The sequence below is a fragment of the Coenobita brevimanus genome, chromosome 67 (genome assembly GCF_032717465.1).
Source record: "Coenobita brevimanus isolate Jiangsu-jjx chromosome 67, ASM3271746v2, whole genome shotgun sequence".
NCBI classification, from domain to species: Eukaryota; Metazoa; Arthropoda; class Malacostraca; order Decapoda; family Coenobitidae; genus Coenobita; species Coenobita brevimanus.
Genome location: NC_137020.1, coordinates 11218607 through 11240079, shown reverse-complemented (window position 1 = coordinate 11240079; position 21473 = coordinate 11218607). Strand labels below are relative to the sequence as shown.

Below are 21473 nucleotides of genomic sequence, written 5' to 3'. Positions count from 1 at the left end.
ACACTACCTTCGGAAAGCAGGACTGCCGAATCAGACTGGGGTGGAACTGATATTTCAGTTTCCAACAGCGCCCCTCTGGAGACGGCCGATTGCCGCTCCCATCTTCGTCAGTCGGCCAAGTATCGCACTGAAGGTGTTTCTGCCGAGATGGCCGATTGCTGCTCATCTCTTCTGTCCCAGGAGACGGCCGATTGCCGCTCCACCCTCCTGCCGAAGAAGACGGCCGATTGCCGCTCTGGAAGTGTTCCCCCCGAGACAGCCAATTGCCGCTCAACCCTCCTGCCAAAGGAGACGGCCGATTGCCGCTCTAGATGCGCTGCCCCTGAGACGGCTGATTGCTGCTCAAGCCTCCTGCCAAAGGAGACGGCCGATTGCCGCTCTAGAGGCGTTGCCCCTGAGACGGCCGATTGCTGCTCACTCCTCCTGCTGAAGGGGACGGCCGATTGCCGCTCCAAAGGCACTGCCCCTGAGACGGCCGATTGCCGCTCCCCCCTCCTGCAGAAGAGACGGGCCCACGGCCTCTGGAGAGACAACCAGAGGTGCACTGACTCCCTCACACAGCCACGGCCTATTGCCAGGCCCTACAGCCAAACAGAGGTGCCAACATCGCCCCTGTGTGAGACAGACGCCCGGCTCCCCAGCACCAGAGGGACCCCGCGAGGCCTTACGGCCTCCCCTGGCCTCCGGTCCCTATGCCTGGCCCTGGAGAAGACTTACCTGTCGGGCCCCAGTACGAGACGGTGCCGCAGCCCCCACCTGACGGCGCCCCTTGGTTTTGCGGACCGCAGCCCTCAGCCTTCCCGGGCCCTCCCCAGGACTCCCGGGCGCAACCTCTCCACGCCCAAGAGACGGCGACAGACCTCCACCTCTGGCCAAGACAGGAGCCAGAGACTCCTAGACCAGTTTGGCCCCAGCCCTGAGGGCCACACCCCTAATCCCAGCCCGGAGACTACGAGGCCTTGCGCCACGTGTAGCCCTAGACGAGAGAAGACGCCCCTGCGAGCCGTCCTGTGCCCTCCCGGCACGCCTTTCCCTGGCGGTGCCCCTAGCCCTGCCAAATAGTTGCCGGCATGTCTCCCCGCCGCCCCCATGACAAGAGTGAATATGTCAAGTGTGGTATTGCCCCAAGTCTAGAGACGGAAATTATATTAAGTGTGACGTTGCCCTAGAAAACAGGTTACAGTGATATAGTGACTAAATGTATGTTCAGTAGCAGGGCGAGTGAAGTCACGAGAGAGTGAGTAAGGATGAGAACAGTGAGTGAGTCCCGAGAACTCTGACTCATAAGTGACTCCCTCGTAAGAAACCAGTAAGAACTCTTCCCCTGAGGAAGTCTCTGTAGTGAAAATATACATATGTCCCTTGTTGTCAGAAAACCATAGAAAAGTGAGAATAATATCCGTCCCTTTGTATTACCGCAAATATCCAGTGTCCCGCTATTCCCTCCCTCTCTATAACATCCCCTCCTCATAACTAACGTAATATAAACGAGAGATAGAATCAAATGTCAAAACCCTTTTTCTATCAAGTGATACTAAGATTGAATTAGAAAGACGTATCCTTTCCCAATATTACTATAAGTCTATTCCGGCTAGTCACGAGTCCTTCCCCTCGACCCCCCCCCCCGCGCGAACTCCCCCTCCCGTGCTCTCACGTGCACCCGTGTTCCCTGAACACCTGTTCACTAGACTTTTTGTATTGGCAACCGTAGTGGTTGTCAGTATCCTGTGAGATAGTAATATCCTAAGTAAGGTTTTATTTCTGTGTCACTATTCATGTTGGAATATCTGTATTTTGTCCTGTGTCTGTCTGTGGGAATATACGTGTAAAAGGTTATTGCCTAGAGTTTTTGTGTCCTGCCTCTCTTTCACTGCACTAAGCTCCGGTCATGAAAGAGGACTCCGCTTCACGTTAGGTGTTTTAGGACCGAGGAGTCAGGCCTTTTTCATCTAGCATTACACATTCTCCTGTTCTCCCAGAGGAGGCTCGTCCGTGGGTGCCAGTTCGTCTTCGGGGGCCTTGCCTTCTAATGAGGACACCTTATGTGAACCCGGGGCCGTGGTTCTGTGGCAGGCAGCTTTAAGCTGATCCCGTAGGTCATGTAGGGGACAGCGGGAGCTGCAGGCTGTGAATTCCCACGGATTCACTAAGATTAGGTTCGGGTTTTCCTGCAGGTCGGGGCGCCAGCGGGAGGGGTGTGCCCTAGGCGGGCTGGGCGCCGGGGTAGGGCTGGTGTGAGGGAAAGGCGGACGTGGCTTGGTTGGGGGAGCCGGGGGTTGAGTGGGAAATATATTTACCACATTAATTTGTTGGGGAGTAGGGAAGGTGGTCAGGAGGCGCCGTATGAGCTGGACATCTCTATCCATGTCTCCAGTTGGGTCATGGATTGTAAAGTGCTGTTTAACAACACTCGGAAGCACTCTAAGCAGAGTGTTAAATGTATGCTGGTCCCGGGTTTCTTCATCTACCTCTGGGTAGGCAGCAGTAACTAGGCGTCTAGCCTGTATCAGGGTATTATCCAAATTCCCGTCGAATGAAAAACTATCCAGTTGGGATAGAGCCACCACTCTCCCTAATGATGGGGTGATGGCTTGAACAACGAAGTTTGTGATGTTCTGCCAGGTGAGCTCCTGGGCGACTTTCGGTGCTATGCTCGCCGCCGCTTTGCCCAATAGTGGAAGTGTGACGGTAATTTTTTGTTGGTCATTATCAAAGCCAATATCCAGTAAGGGCTTGATTATCGCCAGATACGTGTGTATACCGTACTGGTCGGGGTCAAACTTGGGTAACTGTACGTGTGGTTTAGTTGCCATTTTGTCAAATATTTCCTTGCTACCTCTCTTCTATGCTCGGGTCAAGAACCACCGCTGGCCACCAGTGTAATGCTAGATAGAAAAGGCCCGACTCCTCGGTCCTAGAACACCTAACGTGTAGCGGGGTCCTCTTTCAAGTGCAATAAAGAGAGGTAGGGCACAAAAACTCCAGGCAATAACCTTTACACGTATATTACCACAGTCAGACACAGGACAAATACAGCAGATATTACAACACAGTATATGACAGAAATGAAACCTTAACTAGGACATTAGTATCTCGCAGGATACTGGCTTAACTGATACTGACGCCAACACAATTCTAGTGCACAGGTGTACAGGGAATACCGGCGCGCGTGGAGGCGCGGGGAGTGAGGGTCACGGGGGGGTGAGGGCGAGGGGAGTGACTCGCGGCGGGTTAGAACAGAGTTATAGTAATACTGGGAGAGAGGAGGTATTATTAATTCAAATTTAATATTTTCTAATAGCAAAGGGGTTTTGACAATTGATCCTATTTCTCGTTTATGTTCACGCTAGCTGCTGGGAGGAGATTTGTAAAAAGAGGGAATGACACGGAATTCACTGTGTTTACGGCAATACAAGTGGGAAAATATTATTAACACTTTCTCTACTGTTTTCTTATAACAAGAGACCTTATTAGAGTATTTCACTACAGAGGATTTCTCGGGAGGAGTAGTCTCACCGGATTTCTGCAACGGCGTCACTCGTGAGTCTGATTCACCAGAACTTAGTTTCTGCACTCGTCCTTACTCATCCACCCATGATTTCACTTGCCCCGATATTCGACACACACATTAAGTCACTATATCATTGTTACACTAGTTTGGGGCAACGTCACACTTAACCTAAGTCAATTCACTAGTTCTGGGGCAACACCACACTTATCATAATTCACTCATATCGTGGGGGCGGCGTGGAGACACGCTGGCGACAACTCGGCCGGGATAGGGGCATCGCCAAGGGGGTGTGTGCCGAGAGGGCACGGGATGACTCGCAGGGGCGTCCTCTCGCATCCAGGGCTGCGGGTGGCGAAGGGGCCCGCAGTCTCCGGGCTAGGCTCAGGGGTGTGGCCCTCAGGACTGGGGCCGAACAGGTCCAGAAATCTCTGGCTCAGGTCTCGGCCGGAGGTGGAGGTCTTACGCTGCCTCGTAGGCATGGAGAGATCACGCCCGAGCATTCTAGGGAGGGCCTGGAGTGACTGAGGACTGTGGTCCCCAGAGTCGAGGAGTGCCGTCAGGGAGGGGCTGCAGCACCGACCTGAACTAGGGTCCGTCAGGTGGGTCTTCTCCAAGGCCAGGCGCAGGGAGCAGAGGCCAGGGGAGACCGTAAGGCCTTGCTGGGGTTCTCCGGTACTGGAGGTCCGGGCTCTTGTCTCATGCTGGGGCGATGACACTATCAACACCTCCCTTCGGCCGTGGGGCCCGGCAATTGGCCATGGCCGCCCAGGGGCACAACTAATCAGCACCAAGGCCCGGCAAACAGCCGTGGCCTGGGTAGGGGAGTCAGCGCTCCTCTGGTCACCTCCTGAACAGCAGTAGGCCGTCTTCTTCTGCAGGAGGGAGGAGCGGCAGTAGGCTATCTCAGGGGCAGTGCCTTTGGAGCGGCAATTGGCCGTCTGGCGAAGGTGGGAGCGGCAGTATGCCGTCTCCTTCTGTGGGAGGGGGGAGCAGCAGTAGGCCATCTCAGGGTCAGCGCCTTCAGAGCAGCAGTAGGTCGTCTCCTTCGGCAGGAGGGAGGAGCGGCAATCGGCTATCTCAGGGGCAGCACCTTCAGAGCGGCAGTAGGCCGTCTCCTTCGGCAGGAGGGAGGAGCGGCAATAGGCCATCTCAGAGGCAGCGCCTTCAAAGCGGCAGTAGGCCTTCTTCTTCGGCAGGAAAGAGGAGCGGCAATCAGCCGTCTCAGGGGCAGTGCCTTCAGAGTGGCAGTAGGCTGTCTTCTTTGGCAGGAGGGAGGAGCGGCAGTAGGACGTCCCAGGGGCAGCACCTTCAGAGCGGCAGTAGGCTGTCTCCTTCGGTGGGAGGAAGGAACGGCAATTGGCCATCTCCTTCGACAGAAGAGAAGAGCGGCAGTAGGCCATCTCGGGAAACACCTTCAGTGTGAAGCTTGGTCGACTGACGAAGGCGGGAGCAGCAGTAGGCCGTCTCCAGAGGGGCGCTGTCAGGAGCTGAAATATCAGCTCCACCCTGGGCTGACTTGGCGGCCCCATTTTCCGAAGGTAGTGTCGTTTTCCTGCTAGGGCGACAGTGGGGCGACTGGGTGTTATAGGGACGCACGGCCCGGGCTGACTTGTGTCGTTGTTGGATGGAGTTTCGGGGTTTGGCTGCGGCTACTCAGTGAGGTCCGTGTGGGGGTGTCGGTGGTTTCTCGGGGGTACTGTGCTCTAAATCACGCATTTCAAAACCAAATGTCCAGATTGATAAAGGCCAGAAGAAACATGGAAATATTTACAAAAGAGTGTGAACAGAAGATAAGAGGACATTTAGTGGCCTCATTCATGCAGGGATACTGGGGAAGGATCTTCCTGCCCCACCCCAGGAGGCAGTAATGTTATAGAATTAGCAACAATGATGAGATGGAGGGATGGGGTGGAGAGATATATGAGAGAGGGGGGTGTGAGTTGGGAGCAGGGCAGTGAAATGGCGGGGGACAGGGTGACTTGGAGGCGTTTTGTTTGTGGCCACCCCAAACGGGATTGAGGCGTCTGGCAATAGATAGATAGACAGAAATGTAATGCCATCTCTGATGAATTCCTGTACTCATTTTTGCATCCAGAAGCTGCACAGCTGACCATGGAACTATATATATTACGGAATCATTGGCTAACACCTCAGTTCAAGAGCCTTAAGCATCAGGCGTGGTGTTACATGGCTGCCGCTACACCAGCGCCGGCCTGGCGGCGGCTACGTAAATTACCTTGTGTTACCCATGAGACAGGCGGCCGTATTCTTAAACAATTCCTTCCCTTGTAGAGGCATGGGAAGGAAATCTTTAGCTGAATTGGTATTCTTTAAAAAATCCTTCCCTTCCTGGGCCACGCGAAGGGAAAGATTTTTCCTCTGGGCAGTAGAAATTATTGGAACTTGAAGGAATTCCTTGATCCTTCTCTTCAAAAATTCCTTCATAAATTTTGTGCTTTCTGTTGTGGTTCATTGTCTTATATATATTTAAAATGTTGACAGAAGTTACTGTATAATTTTATTGATGCAGTTTACAACGCTATACTAATGTTTAAGCGCTATTTCTTTAAAAGTGTTACCCATGTCGGCTGAGACAATAAGCCAGACATAAACAGAGTAGACGACGTACTACCTCCGATATTCATCCAGTCTTTTATGATCTGACACTGACAAATCTTATACATTATGGCCAGGGTTAAACGAGGATTCATTTCAAGAAACATTTTGGTTGTTAATTTGCCTGAAAAAGGAAAATCTGCCGTCAAGGTCACACGTGTGGTTCGGCTCATGTCTTCCTATCTATTTCTATTCTATATACCTAGGAGGGTTAAACGAGGATTCATTTCAAGAAACATTTTGGTTGTTAATTTGCCTGAAAAAGGAAAATCTGCCGTCAAGGTCACACGTGTGGTTCGGCTCATGTCTTCCTATCTATCTCTATTCTATATACCTAGGCTGCTTCCCCCAAGGAAAGGGAGGTAGCTGAGACAGGACGACACACTCCCCAATTACTCATCCATTCAAACACATTCATTCGCATCTTAGCCCCAAGGGGAGAACGGACAGATCCTCACCGCACCACACCGCACAAGGGTCAACTGCGCAATGCAATCAGTGACATCCGCAGCAGGGCCCGACAGCAGAGCTGGTTTACCCCTGCCACATCATAACAGACCCATCCCCTTACCCGCACCTGACCTGACTAGCTGATCAGACCAAATGCGGGAGAATATCCCCTCAGGGCTGCGTCATCACTTATTCATTCACAATTTCCCTCCATTTATTTCTGTCACGCACAGCCACTCTTCCTTGCTCAACTGACATCCCTCTCGCATCCAGCGCTCTCTTCACACTGTCCATCCATCCTATTCGTGGTCTTCCTCTCAGCCTTACACCTCTCACATCAGATCTAGTTATCTTTTTCACCAATCGCTCATTATCCATTTTCTCCATATGCCCAAGGGGGGCGCGGTAGCACAGTGGGAGTGCGCTGGACTCGTAATCGGGGGATTGCGAGTTCGAGCCTCGCCCGGGCTGCCATGCTGGGAGTGGTAGCTCGCTCCTGTAACCCTAGCGGGGCTATATAGTCCAATACAGGGCTTAGCTCGGGGGAACTCCATTTCTCCCATTTTTTTCCATATGCCCAAACCATCGCAACACCCTCTGCTCAACTCTACCAGCCATCTCCCAAACAACTCCAGTTCTCCTTCGCACTTCATCATTTTGCACTTGATCCATACGCGTTACTCCACACATACTCCTCAGACACCTCATCTCCATTACATTCAAACTATTCCTCTCTGCTACACCCATATTCCATGTTTCAGCCCCATATAACGCAGTCTGTACCACAACACCCTCATACAACCTTCTCTTTACATCCATTCTAAGCGAATGACATCTAAACACTTTTTTCATTCCTCCCAGCACCTTTCCTACTTCATTTATTCTAAACTTCACTTCTGCATCTATTCTTCCATCCACAGCAACATGTGACCCTAGATATTTAAAACACTCTACCTCCTCAAGCAACTCGCCATTCAAAGCTATATTCATCCCCCTACCATCTACCAACCTCGTACACTTCATCACTTTACTCTTATTCTCATTTACTTTCAATTTCCTCCTTTCACACACCCTTCCAAACTCCTCTACCAACTGTCTCAATCTCTCCTCTGAATCAGCCACCAGTGCAGTATCATCTGCAAACAGCAGCTGCTTCAGATTCCACTCTCCACCATCAACATTCACCAGACTCAGACCTCTGCCTAAAACTCTTGCATTCACCTCCCTTACAACATCATCCATGTAAATATTAAACAACCAAGGCAACATCACACATCCCTGTTGCAGCCCCTCTCACAGGAAACCAGTCACTCACAGCATTTCCCACTCTTACACACGCTCTACTATTTACATAACTTTTCACCCCTTTTAGTAACCTACCATCAAGTCCATACAATCTTAAAAACAGTCCACAAAGCCTCCCTATCAATTCTATTAAAATGCCCGCCGAGACCGCCACAGGACCTCCCACCTCACCACCCCCCACACCACCGCCGAGCCGCCACCCCACCACCACCCCAGGAGGACACACAGGTGAGGCTAGTGACCTCAGGCAAGAGGGTCATCGGGACATCCCGGCCCTGAGCCCCTATTCCTCGCAAGTGCCCCAACCCCAGGCGTTCAGACAACCTGAACTACTGTGTGGGCGGGGTAGTGACCGTCAGACCAGGGGTGGGACTGAAAAGAGGTCAGTCCCAAGTAGCACCGTCTTGACGGTCTTGCTACACCCTCTAGGGCAGGAAGAGGCCCAAGGGCAGGAAGAGGCCCAAGGCTATGGCCTTAAAAGAGAAATAGACAGGCTACGGCCTGACAAAGTGTGTAAAGGGGAAGGTGACCCCAGGCTCCGGCCTTAACACGCTGAGGAGAGAGAGAGTTGCCTGTGTGCATCCCTCTCCAGTTGTACTTCGGCTACGGCCAGAATACGGTCCAGGGTAGAGAGACCCTGCTACCGTTCGTGTAGCGCTACCCAATTACGGAAGCGGCGACTCTGGGCCGGCCTCTCGCCGGAGCAGACGGGTGATCCCGTTTCTCCGTTAGTCGATTCCCGTACGGGCAGACACTCAGTTACAACTGGGGCACGTACCAGGGTGGAGAATTCCCTGACAGTAGGATCTGTCCATATTGGAGAGAGTGCGGCCCTCGTGCCCCTCACTCCGGCTTGTTCTCTACTGCGAGAGGAACACCACGCTGACGGCCGCTTGCCTCGGCGAAATGGCGACCCCGATCACCCTACTGGTGTCCCTCGCACGCCGGACAAGTTCACGGCACCAGCCAAAGTCCATACTAGGGGAAGTGGAGCCCCACCTCAGCCCAATGAACACACTCAGGGAACCACGAAGAGCGTGAGTCTCCCTCAAGCCTCTTTCCCTCCGGGGAGCCCTTCGTCGCCATCCAGGCTTCTTGGCCAAGCGGAGGCGTTAGAGTGGTGGCAAGGCCCGATTGCGGAGTTACCGCCCACACCCGGACGCCCCTTAGCACTGTTGGAGCCCTACAGGAGTCGCTGCCGCAGCCCAGCCCTGACGGCGCCTCTCCCCCTGAGCACCTGCAGACCCCGGATGCCCAGGCCTTCCACCACGTTCCCCGACGATGGCGACCTAGGCTCTCTCACGCCCCGGCAGAAGAAGAAGCAGGCCCGAATCCTCCGCCTGTTCGGTCCTAGTCCCGAGGGCCCCCGATCAGGTCGAGGCCCCCAGACTACGAGGCCTCCCTGCGCCCCACCAGTGCGGCCCTAGGAAGGAGCCGCCCCTCAGGTCGAGGCCCTAAACAAGGGAACCTCCCTGGACAGTAAATACTAGTGACCCAACTACCCAGGAAACACGGGTAGAACGGTGATAGTGACAGTGACCCCTAATACAGTGACAGTGATCCAATGCACAGTGGCAGTGACAAATAAAAGTTATGTTAAACAGTGATATCGGAGTAAGTCGTGCTTGAACATTAAACAGCTCAGTTCCCCCTCTCAGAAAGGAAGCGGGGAGTTTTCTGTGGAGTCGAAGGTAGGTGTGTGAACGAGCCGAAAGGCTAATGAAGTGCTTCCCTGCGACTAGGTGACGGTGTCGGATGTCGCCACACGCACCCTACCTTTATTATAGGATCATATCCCCCACAGACTCCCGATCACAGTGAATATAAGTGAGACTCCCCCGTTTATTATTATCCACCAGTGGCACGACCAGTGTTCTCGATTGACCATCGCAGTGAAGTGATATCTCTCCTCAATAACAGTAACCCATATCCCTGACTGCCCTGTGCCCTGTGCAAAAGTAGATTGGATCCAATTATTAGTGTATTGTTGTATCTCTGTGTAATTGTGTACCAAATGTTGTGTATGTAGCGCTGTAAGGGATAGAATTTAAGCAATAGATGTGATTTGGTGTACTGTCTCTTTTTATGCCCTGTTCCTTTGTTAGTGCATTACATCCGGTCTAGCCAAAGGACCCCGTCCCAGTGCTCGTGTTTTTACGGCGAGAAGTCGCCTTAAAAACACAGCATTACATCTATCATACGCTTTCACTAAATCCATGAATGCCCAAAACACATCCTTGCCTTTCGCTAAATACTTTTCACACACTTGTCTCACGGCAAACACCTGATCCACGCATCCACCCCCTCTCCTAAAGCCACACTGCTCTTCACCAATCACTCCCGTTTGGTATCTCCTGTACCCTCTCTAACTCTCATAATTAACACTCTACCAGCTGGAAAAAAAAACAAGTGAACGCCGCCATGCGAGTACACGAGACGGACGTTAACAAGTGATTCTTACACTTACTAATAACATTAAGCGTAATAATATTCCTCGAATATAATTTATTTTCAAAATATTGTCTTGAGGAGTGAACACGCTGCGGTGTTGGCCAGAATGGCATTTATGGCCGAATACAAACCAACAGTATAGATGTGGTGGCGACCTCCCACGTCTCAAATGTGTTGTGCTTTCATTATCCAGCACGAGATATGCGTGTTTTGATGTATTAGTTTATATATTTAACGCTCCATCATACCAAATATCAGCAGGATGGGTCAGTTTAACAGGGCTACCAACCTGAACATTTATCCTTCCCTTCCAAGGAAATCTTTACGCATACTGAAGGGAAAGAAAAATCCTTCGAAGGGAAGGAAAAGTTTATTATTTTTAAGAATATGGCCGAGGCTCTCCGTACAGACACAATATATTGATACGTCCTAACTGAAGGGCAGCATTCAAAGTTTGAAGCAATACGGTCGCCATCTTTCTGAAGAATAATGGCTACCGAGAGATCACCAACAGGAGCACTTGAAATCTAAACATTATAAAGTATACATCAAAAATATTAACATGGCACTTAGGAATATACGGAACTTTGCCAGGTTCTGATAATAAGACCATAAACCTCAATTGATAAATGGAGTGCAAAGATGGCGGAGTCAGCATCAGCGGTGTGATTGTTGGTGTTTTGGCGTCAACTGTCTGTGGGTGAGGGCGTGAGGCCACTGGATAATTTCCCAGTCAGGACGATCGTGTGGAGGGTGTTCACTGCGTCATTCTAGGATAGACACCACCAGTAAGTTACGGTGTTATTAATGTCTGATATGCTAAATAATAAATGTACGTAGAGCTGATTAATAATGTTCCCAAACGGGCTTGGCCTTTCCATATTATCTATTGAATGTTTCACAGGTTAGTTATTATTCCTGGATTACCACAGCTACTGAGGATTTTTATAAACTTACTTTTAAAAGCTATAAATGAGGATTTAGAAAGCGTAGGTATTTCGCCATCTACCAGTAGCTGGCTGTATATAACATAAATGATGTGCATTTTTAGATTTGAAAGCTGGCCGTCAAATGCAAGTGAGGTTAGGTTGGATTAGGTTAGGTTTGGTTAATTTTGCCATCGCTTTGACATGGGATTCACTGATGCATCCAGTCGGAGTGATGGTTGGTAAATAATGCCAGCAGTTGGAGAGACCGTCGGTAAACATTGATGCAGGTGGCCTGGCTGCTTCCTTAAATATGCAAAAATAGGTTTATTTTGTCTTTTTCCAATCTCTGCATGCAATCACAGTTCATTAGTTAACCATGTGTGTTGCATATGTACCAAAATGACCTTGAGATTGTTTATGATACAGATGGAATTGCTGTGCCCATTTGGTAAAGAATTACCCTGTATGCTTGTTTGGATTAGGATTGTTTTAATGTTTCATTCCCTTTCAAATAATTTTTAAGCTCTGGTCAATTTTTGTGTGGTGTGATGATTATCCAGTTAAACGTAACTCAAAGTCAAATGGCCACCCCGTACGGAATTATGGCATCCGCCAATAGATAGATAGATAAATGTATGCTTTACTTGAACCAGTAGAAGGACCGTACTAATTCAATTCATATTCCTCCAGTTTGTATTCTGTATTATTGTGACTGATTTCAGGGTGGTAAACTATCTTTTCCTGCTGAAAAAGTTCCCACTGTTTTTTATCATCTTGGTGTTCCTAAAACCTACAATTGTTTGTCTTACTGTACATACTCAAAGGTGTTTTTTTTTTTTCGTAGGTTTCCAACTGGAGGCTAGGTTAGGTTAGATTATATTAAATTATTAGGTACAATTAAGCTAGGTTAGGTTAGGTTAGATTAAATTATTAGGTACAGTTAAGCTAGGTTAGGTTAGGTTAGATTAAATTAAATTATTAGGTACAGTTAAGCTAGATTAGGTTAGGTTAGATTATATTAAATTAAATTAGGTATAGTTAGGTTAGGTTAAGTTATATTATATTAAATTATTAGGTACAGTTAAGGGTACAATTAACCCCTTATGGGCGGGCAACTTATCAATTATACGATCGTATGGAGCGGCATATTTTCGGAAAAATAAAGTACAGTATAATCCCAGTTGCCAACGGCCATGCCACATTGAGTACACCGCTTCCCGTCCGGTCAGCGAAGTTAAGCAACGTTGGGTCTGGTTAGTACTTGGATGGGTGACCGCCTGGGAACACCAGATGCTGTTGGCATCCCTACGTGTCAAGTGGGGTTGGTGGAGGATTAGTGCCCCTCCCTGTAAAACAATTAACTCTGAGCCCTTGACCACCCCGTTTGGGATACATGGCGTCTGGCAATGGATGGGACAATCCCAGTTAACCGGGTGGCTTGGGGAATTTACCTTCCCGGTTACAGATTTTTCCTGTATTTCTGATTTTCAAGTCAAAGGCTATCACAGCAGTAAATACAGTTCAGGTACTCACCAGTCACATCAGGGGTTACACTAAGAGATTCCGCCTGAAAAACTGCCTTGTAAACACACACCATGGTCATAACGCACGTGCGTGCAATGTCTAGCAATTTGCAGTACTGTAAATTGCACCAGTCCATTGTTTACCGAATTACTGTATTCATTATATGTACTGTACTCATAAAAATTGAAAAATAAAATAAAGAAATAAAAGCTTGAACATTTATTAGTGAACTGATGATATGTCAAGACTGCACTGTAGAATTATCACGACACCTGTGCCCCCACGTGAGTTTTGTTCACGTTTTCTGACCCCGACTGTACTTCTTCCCCACCTGACCTCCATCACTCCACCCCTCACCCGCCACTCAGCTGTTTTGCAGAAAATAAAATAAATGATGTACGTATGAAATGCAGGCATATTGTTTATTTATTTTTCTTCCAACAAAGTAAACTTTCATTCCTATTAACATTTTTTTTTTTTTTTAATCTCTGCCAGCGAATATGCATTCGAAGATAAATTTATATAAAAACGCACTGGCGTACGACAAATGCCTTATTTGGTGTTCAATACATACTGTAGAAAACAGCAATACAGTAGACTAACCTTGAATGTGTTTGAAGTCGCAGATGTTGCTATTGGGGTGTAGCAGATGTTGCTACTGGGGAGTAGCAGAACTTGCTACTGAGGGTTCACCATACGTGCTAGATGATGACGCCATTTCAGAAGCTCGTTTGTCTCTCATCTTGGCAAACATCTTACGTATATCTGTTTGCTTTATTGCCTTCTGCCTCTCTGTCAAGATCTTACTGTTCAAGATGTGCAAATGCATTACATCCTGTGCAGAGATGTACGACTGCTGCTCTGCAAATTTGATTGCCTTCTCAAATGCTGCAATACCATCATGCCAAGACACCCTATCCTCCACTGTCTCTTCGTCACTTTCTTCTTCCCGTGACGCCACGTAGGATTTCCCACGGTTCACTACTGCATCAGTGATAGCATCCGTGTCCATCGTGTGTGTTACGGGTGTATCCTCATCAATTTCTAACCACTCTTGCAGTTTTTCATCTTCCACATCAATTTTGCCACAAGACTTGGCAAGATCAGTAATTTCTTTGCAAGTATCTGTGGCAGTCTTAGTCTTGGTTGTAGTTTTGAACCCATCAAAATTATTCTCTTCGTCTGAATCTGTTGTTTGAAACATAGCGAGGGGCCAGAGCTTACGCCAACATTTACGCAGAGTTGAGTCTTTCACCTGACTCCATGCAACTGAGATGGTATAGATGGCATCTTTTAGATTGAACTGCTTTTGAAAGTCAGTACCAGAGAAATCACTGTTCACCATCTTGCGCATAAAGTCACGCCTGTAAATCATTTTCACATTCTGAATGACGCCTTGATCCATAGGCTGTACAAGGCTGGTTACATTGGGAGGGAGATAGACTGAAAATGTTGCCACTTCTCAGTTGATCAGCCGGTGGATGAGCAGGACAATTGTCTAGAAGAAGTAAGGCACTGCTGTCCTCTGGCATCCCTAGCTTTTTAAAGTGGTTTTTTACACTAGGGACAAAAACATGATGAAACCACCACCGAAAAAGTTCTGCATCCATCCATGCACTGCTCTGAGCCTTGTATTCAACAGGCAGATTTGTGATGCCTTTAAAGCAGCGAGGGTTACCATATTTACCCACATTGAATAACTTCACCTTGTGAGTGCCTGCTGCATTAGCGCATAACAGCATGGTTACATGGTCCTTGTTTTTCTTAAACCCTTGCGCATTTTTTTCTTTTGAACACGCTAAAGTTGTTTGGGGTAAGCATCTCCACAGCAAGCCTGACTCATCTGCATTATAAATTTGGTGTGCAGTTAATTTATGTTCAGCCACAAGCCTGTTGAATTCTTCACAGAATTCTTCTGCTGATTTACTGTTTGCTGATTTGCTTTCTCCCGAGATGTCAAGTTTACGAATTCCATGCCTGTCTTTGAAACGATTTAACCATCCAATACTGAAATCACACTCGACGTCTATATTCATTTTACTGTGAAACTCTCTCGCTTTTTCTTGTATAAGAGGACCAGAAATAGGTGCTCTCTTAGATCTTTCTAAGCAAAACCACTCGTACACTGCTAGGTCTAGATCCTCCAATTTCGGCCGATGTAGAGTATGCCTTTTTTCAATGGACTTACTTGTCTCGCTTTTCATGAAAAATTCCTTGAGCTTGGATGACTGAGCCTTGATATCATAAATCGTTGAATTTCCTACATTATATCCAGCCATTAGTGTTTTATAATGTTCGCCTTTTTCAAGTCTGTTGCATATGTCCAGCTTCTGTTTCAAGGTAAGCACGATACGCTTACGTTTAGTTTGCACTTTAGGCATTTTGGAGTGTACAAATTACCGTCTACCAGAAGAACACAATAGCAAGAGAGCTTGTTTACTGTTTGGTGGCAAAAAGCAGACTGGTGATTTTTGGAGGGTGTGGAGGATGACTGAATTCAAGTAGGGGAAAGAGGGGGAGAGAAGGTGTGGTTAAGAGGATTTGCTAGGGATTTACATTAGCCGGAAATGCCTTCACCTCGCTTTGTCTGACTTCACCCAGCCTCGCGAGACACGATCAAACGGCGGTTTGGCGGTCCATTCAGATTGGCGCACAGTTATAACTTACTGACATTTTTACCAGCCCTTGAATTTTCCCGTTTTTCTGAGTATTCCGTTTGTCTGGATACCGGATACCTGGGATTGTACTGTATCAAGGAATAAAACTAACTATGCATAAATCGATAAAAAATGGATGAAAATGAAGGCAGGAGGTGTTATATGTGCGGTACTATGTCTGTGCTGGCTGTGGGAGGAGGAGGGGAGGAGGGTGGGCAGGCAGCTTATCACCAGGCATGCCTGGGGTGAGGCTAGCAAACTATTCACTCATTTGCTTTTTCTCCACCACTGAACACCATATTTATCATTTATGCATTCTTTACACTATTCATTGTCTTCAAAATCTTATGTATGTGTTTTCCATTTTACTTGAACACTTATAACAATAAAACTTATATACGTATATACTATTTACTTCAACAGTTTTAACACTACGTCTTATGTATAATCTGTTTTACTTGTTTCAAGGCTTGGAAGAGTAAAGGGCAGGACAATAAGTGACAAGGATGCCTTATCACCCAGTTTCACCAATAATTTTGGACTGAAAATGGCTGGACGTTACGTAACGTCGCCCTCCTCCTCACGCATGGACGTTAAGTAACGTCGCTCGCCTGTTAGGGGTTAAGCTAGGTCAGGTTAGGTTAGATTAAATTAAAGTTAAATTGTTATATGATGCCATTAGAGGGAAAACCAGGTAAGCGTCAAAAAAAGAAAACAGAAAAAAACGCTGTTAAGTTTGTGTACTTTAAATATAACATAACTTTTCAACCAATGAAGATATTCTGCTCTTGTTTTTTTTTCCATGTAGCCTAATTCATCTACTTTTCTGTAATGATACTCAGACACTGATAATTAGTGGTATTTTAAATGAAAAAATTCAATAACATCTTTCTCCTCTTGTTAGACAACAATCGAAGACAAAGTACCGTGAACCGGGGTGAATTCGGACACGGGGTGGCTTCGGACGAAATTTGCCTAAAAAGATTAAATGCTACGCAGCTGCTAAACGAAGAAAGATATCGCATATCTTTAAACTGGATAATGTTGCATAGGTTTTGTAAAATGTTATGTATAATTATCTTTTTAAAATATTATTTTCCACTGGTGAATATATTGTAATAAAGACAATGCTATTTTTTGGTGAAAAAATGAAAACGGGAAAACTTGGTCTGGTGTGAACGAATCATAACAAACCGCACGCTTATACACATTTAGAGGTTTACTTTAACGTCTAACTTGAAGATTGGAACAGAGAAAGGGTTAAAATCTGCAATTTAAATGTATGTAAACATGACATGAGTGAATGTGTACGCATTTTTGGGATTTAAAGGGGTGACTTCGGACAATGGATATTTAAAGGGTTGAGGTCAGACAGCATATCTAATTTGCTTTTTTTATATGTAATAAAACATATTTTGTACAATGTACATAGTCTGCATGCTTATCTTTGTTTTTGCATTTATATAACAGATGATGTGTGAGATGAACTAAGCCACAATGCCTCGAAATTACAAGAGAGTGAGTGTATCTACCAGTGATGGTAGAAGACACTATACGGTGGAACGCCGAGGCAGCCTTTTTAGAGTGTGCTAGTGCAGACGTACGTGATGGAAAGTTAAGTGTCAGACAGGCTGCTAAGAAATATGATGTTTCTAAAGTACTTTACATGACTATATGACAAAGAAACATGTAAAAAAACCAGGTGGACAAACTGTCTTTACTCCAGAAGAAGAACTACATATTGTGAACCGAGTCATTACACTGGGAGAATGGGGTCTGCCTATTGACACTTTTGAACTGCGAATGTTAATAAAGTGCTACTTAGACGAACGTGGGATTACTGTGAAACGCTTCAAGAACAATCTTCCTGGAACTGATTGGAGTTCGTGTTTTCTGTTGCGCCACAAAAACAAACTGGCTCAGAGGGTATCTCAGAATATTAAAGTTGCACGTGCCAAAGTCGGTCCAATTGAAATCAATCAATATTTTGATAATCTTGAAAAAACACTGAAAGATGTGCCTCCTAGTAACATCATTAACTATGATGAAACCAATCTCTCTGATGACCCAGGAAACAAGAAAATCTTAGTTCGCCGAGGTACCAGATATCCAGAGAGGGTAATGAACCACACAAAATCCAACATCTCCATCATGTTCTCTTGTTCCGGATCTGGAAAGATGCTTCCACCATATGTGGTGTACAAGGCAGTAAACTTGTACAACACTTGGACAGAAGGTGGCCCTTCAAATGTGCGATACAACAGGACAGAGAGCGGGTGGTTCGACAGTAATACGTTTGAGGACTGGTTCTTTAAAGTTGGATTACCTCATGCAAAACGTCAGGACGGCAAAGTAGTGTTCATAGGGGATAATTTAGCTAGCCACCTTTCTCTGTCTGTTGTGGAAGCTTGTGAGGAGCACAACATTGATTTTGTTTTATTGCCCCCAATTCTACACATCTCACCCAACCCTTAGATGTTGCTGTCTTCCGTGCAGTGAAAACTCATTGGCGTAAAATTCTAAGTGAATTCAAAACATCAAGTATTGGAAGAAGAAGTGTATCCCTTCCAAAATCAGAGTTCCCAAAGCTTCTAGGACAACTGCTCAATAGAATAAGTGATAATATTATGAAGAATATCATGAATGGCTTTCGCAAGTGTGGGATAACGCCACTTAACCGACAGGAGGTACTAGCTCGTCTACCACAACACACTGATTCCAGTACTGATACCGGTACCACTGTTACTTCAGAGATTAACACTGATACCGGTACCAGTACCAATGCCTCATCTCAAGCATCTACCTCGGGTTATGCAACAACCCCACATGTACCTGCAAGAAATTCAAGTGCCAGTAGTACCACCGGTGGTAGTGATTTTGCATCACATTTTGATGAGTCATTGGTCAGTGTTCTATCGGAAATGCGATATGGAAAGAAGCAATCATGCCAGAGGAAGAGGAAACTAAAAGTGCCTGCAGGCAAGAGTGTAACAGCTAAACGACTAAGGAAAATGAAAGAAGAGGGAACTGTAAGCACAGATTCTGAGTCATCCAATACTGGTACCGGTACTGCTGCAATACTTAGTGAAGTAGAGCTCCCTATCATAGATATGGATGGTGAGGACCTGCAAATACAGCCAGTGAATCAAGCAGAAGAAGATTCTCCTGAAGCAGCAGGGGCAAGTAATGATGGGACACTTGAGACACAAGAATTAGAGGCAAGTACCAGCACTGATGGGACAGCTATGACGCAAGCAACAGTAACAAGTACTGGTACCAGAACTACAACTGAGACAGCAGAGACAGATGTAGGGCCAACACGTAATCCTAAGCTACATGACTGGGTGATTGTACAACTTTCAGATGAGACAGGAAAGAGGAGGAAGTATTTTGTTGCTATTGTCATTGATGTACAAACATTGAAAGTTAGGTTCTTAAAACATGTAAGAGGTACAAAGACTGTGTTTGTAACTTCTAATGTTCCAGGTGATGAAATGTGTGCCATAGACGAGTCAGACATAGTAATGTACTTACAGGAGCCAATCCTGGACAAACGAGAACGTATGATTTTTGATCTAGATGTTACCTCATGGCCACAGTAAGTCATTGTGTGATCTCTTAGAATTCCAGTTGTTCACTTTGTTGTAATATTTCTAGTTATTGTGCCTTATTCTTGTCATATTTCTAGTCTGTTCTTGAAAAAGGAGAAGATATGATTTTCAATCTTTATGTTAATTCATGGCCACAGTAAGTCACTGTGATCTCATAGAATGGCATTCGTTCTGTACCGGTATTTATGTCACATTTCTAGTATGAGAAGAGATATTATTTAGTTTAATTGGTTTTGTGCAATGTGAGAACACATATTATTTAAGTTACCATATGGTACCGGTATGATATCCTTATAGTTTGTCTCCACTCCCTCCTCTTGTTCCTCATCTACTCCCCCCTTCCATTCCTAACTCCTCCTGTTTCTCCTTCCCAAGCTCCTTCTCTCATTCCTTCCCAAGCTCCTTCACTCTTTAGCTCTTTCCTTCCCTATCTTCTGTTCCTCCATTCCAAGTTCCCTTTAATTAGGCATTTAAATAGCCGGCACGCTTTAAACTGTCCGGTCAGTCACAATCGTGCCTTTAAACCTGCGCATAGCGTGGGAATGTACCGTATTTATGTCACATTTCTAGTCTGAGAAGAGATATTATTTAGTTTAATTGGTTTTGTGCAATGTGAGAACACACATTATTTAAGTTACCATATGGTACGGTACCGGTATGATATCCTTATAGTTCGTCCCCACTCCCTCCTCTTGTTCCTCATCTACTCCCCCCTTCCATTCCTAACTCCTGTTTCTCCTTCCCAAGCTCCTTCACTCTTTAGCTCTTTCCTTCCCTATCTTATGTTCCTCCATTCCAAGTTCCCTTTAATTAGGCATTTAAATAGCCGGCACGCTTTAAACCGTCCGGTCAGTCAGTCACAATCGTGCCTTTAACCCGCGCATAGTGTGGGAATGTACTCCCTATAATGTATATGTATAATCAACTAAACTGGGGTTGTAAGTCAATGGAAAATTTATTTTTTCATCTATTTTTGCTGTATATCACTACTATTTACTTGTAATTTTTCTGTATTTTTTTGAATTTTTTTCAGCAATTTTTTTAAAAGTCGCGCAGTGTCCGAAGACTCCCCAGAACTGTCCAAACATTCAGCTGAGCTACTAGGGGCCCATTTCAGTGCATTTCTAATGAGTGTCCGGGGTCACCCCAAGGCAGTCCGAAGTCTCCCCAGTCCGGGGTGACCTCGGACACCTATAAAATATTTTACTACGTCTAGATGGAGATTCTGAGATTATCTAGAAGTTAGATACTTACAGGTTATTGGCTCACGTACGTATGTAATAATTAACATCAGTATTTTGGCCAAAATAAATTGTGTCAGGATGAAAAAACCTTCAAAATCGTACGAAGTCACCCCGGTTCACGGTAGCAGTACTTTTACCCATAATATGTGTTATTGTAGGTCAGCTATAAGATATTGAGACTGAAAATATGTCAGTAGGTAAGTAAGGACATATGCCTTTATGGTGGTGTCATAAAAAAATCTTGGTGGTATGCGTCGAGCCACACGATTGGCGCGTCTTGCAGCCACCTCCTGCAGTGTGGCGCTCACCTGGTTTTCTCTCTCACTCTTAGCCTCACATACATGCGGCTTACAATAAGTGCGTGTTTTGACATGAATACTATGGTAAAATGGCCTTAACTCAAGTAGGAAAACCGGACATGATGTTGGTTTCCAAGGATGCAGTACTTGGGAGAAGAAAATACTAAGCCAAAATGGACCTAATGGTAATGTCATGGAGTGGTTGGCTATCAATTGCAGCACGGTCGTTCACAGCCCTTCAAAAATCATAATTTTCAACCATCTCAGGGACATCTTTTTCACTTAAACCCTTGTTGTAGTGGTAGAAGAGGATTTGGGGAATAAAGTGGTATATGTAACTCCGTTTCTGGCCGGGGTGGCGCTTACCTGGTTTTCCCTCTAAGCGCCTCATATACAGATAGGCTAGGTTAGATTCCATTAACACTTAGGTTAGGACCGTCCCTCCATTACATCAGACAAATAAAACAAGTTGACATAGCAGAACACTGCATAAAATAATAGGGAATCAGATTTTGCACAAAATGTTTATATACCACCCCCCCTGCTGAGGGGGGTCACCTTGACATGGTGACGGGGCTTGAAGCATGGCTGGCAGTGCCACCTACTTTGGAGGCATGCCTACCTTTGTAGGGTTCGGCATTTGTCGGTCTCATGGACCAAGCACCCCCTACATCACTGGTGGAGGAGGCCTACTGGTGATGTTAGTCCCTGTCCACTTGCCATCTAGGGCGGGACAGTCGCCTCCCCACGTGTTTGCCGTGCGTGGCGTCCCGTAATGCTGGGAGACGGGAGTCCTGGGGGTTGAGCGATGCTGCATGATGTGCCCTGCAGCTAGCAATACACCTCTTTGGTCCCTTATTCTGGCTAGACGGGCGG

The 21473-nt window shown here is 46.4% G+C and overlaps 1 protein-coding gene and 1 non-coding gene across 2 annotated transcripts; both read left to right on the top strand.

Annotated features, from left to right (window-relative positions):
• Positions 1-12445: 12445 nt before the first annotated feature.
• Positions 12446-12564, top strand: LOC145405686 (5S ribosomal RNA). Its single transcript, XR_013898427.1, has one exon. It is a non-coding gene; the product is annotated as a 5S ribosomal RNA (ribosomal RNA).
• A 4553-nt stretch (positions 12565-17117) lies between these two features.
• Positions 17118-17918, top strand: LOC145405545 (uncharacterized). The gene has a single exon (XM_080276884.1). It carries the CDS (start codon positions 17118-17120, stop codon positions 17916-17918), a length of 801 nt encoding a protein of 266 aa, XP_080133010.1.
• The last annotated feature ends 3555 nt before the right edge of the window (positions 17919-21473 follow it).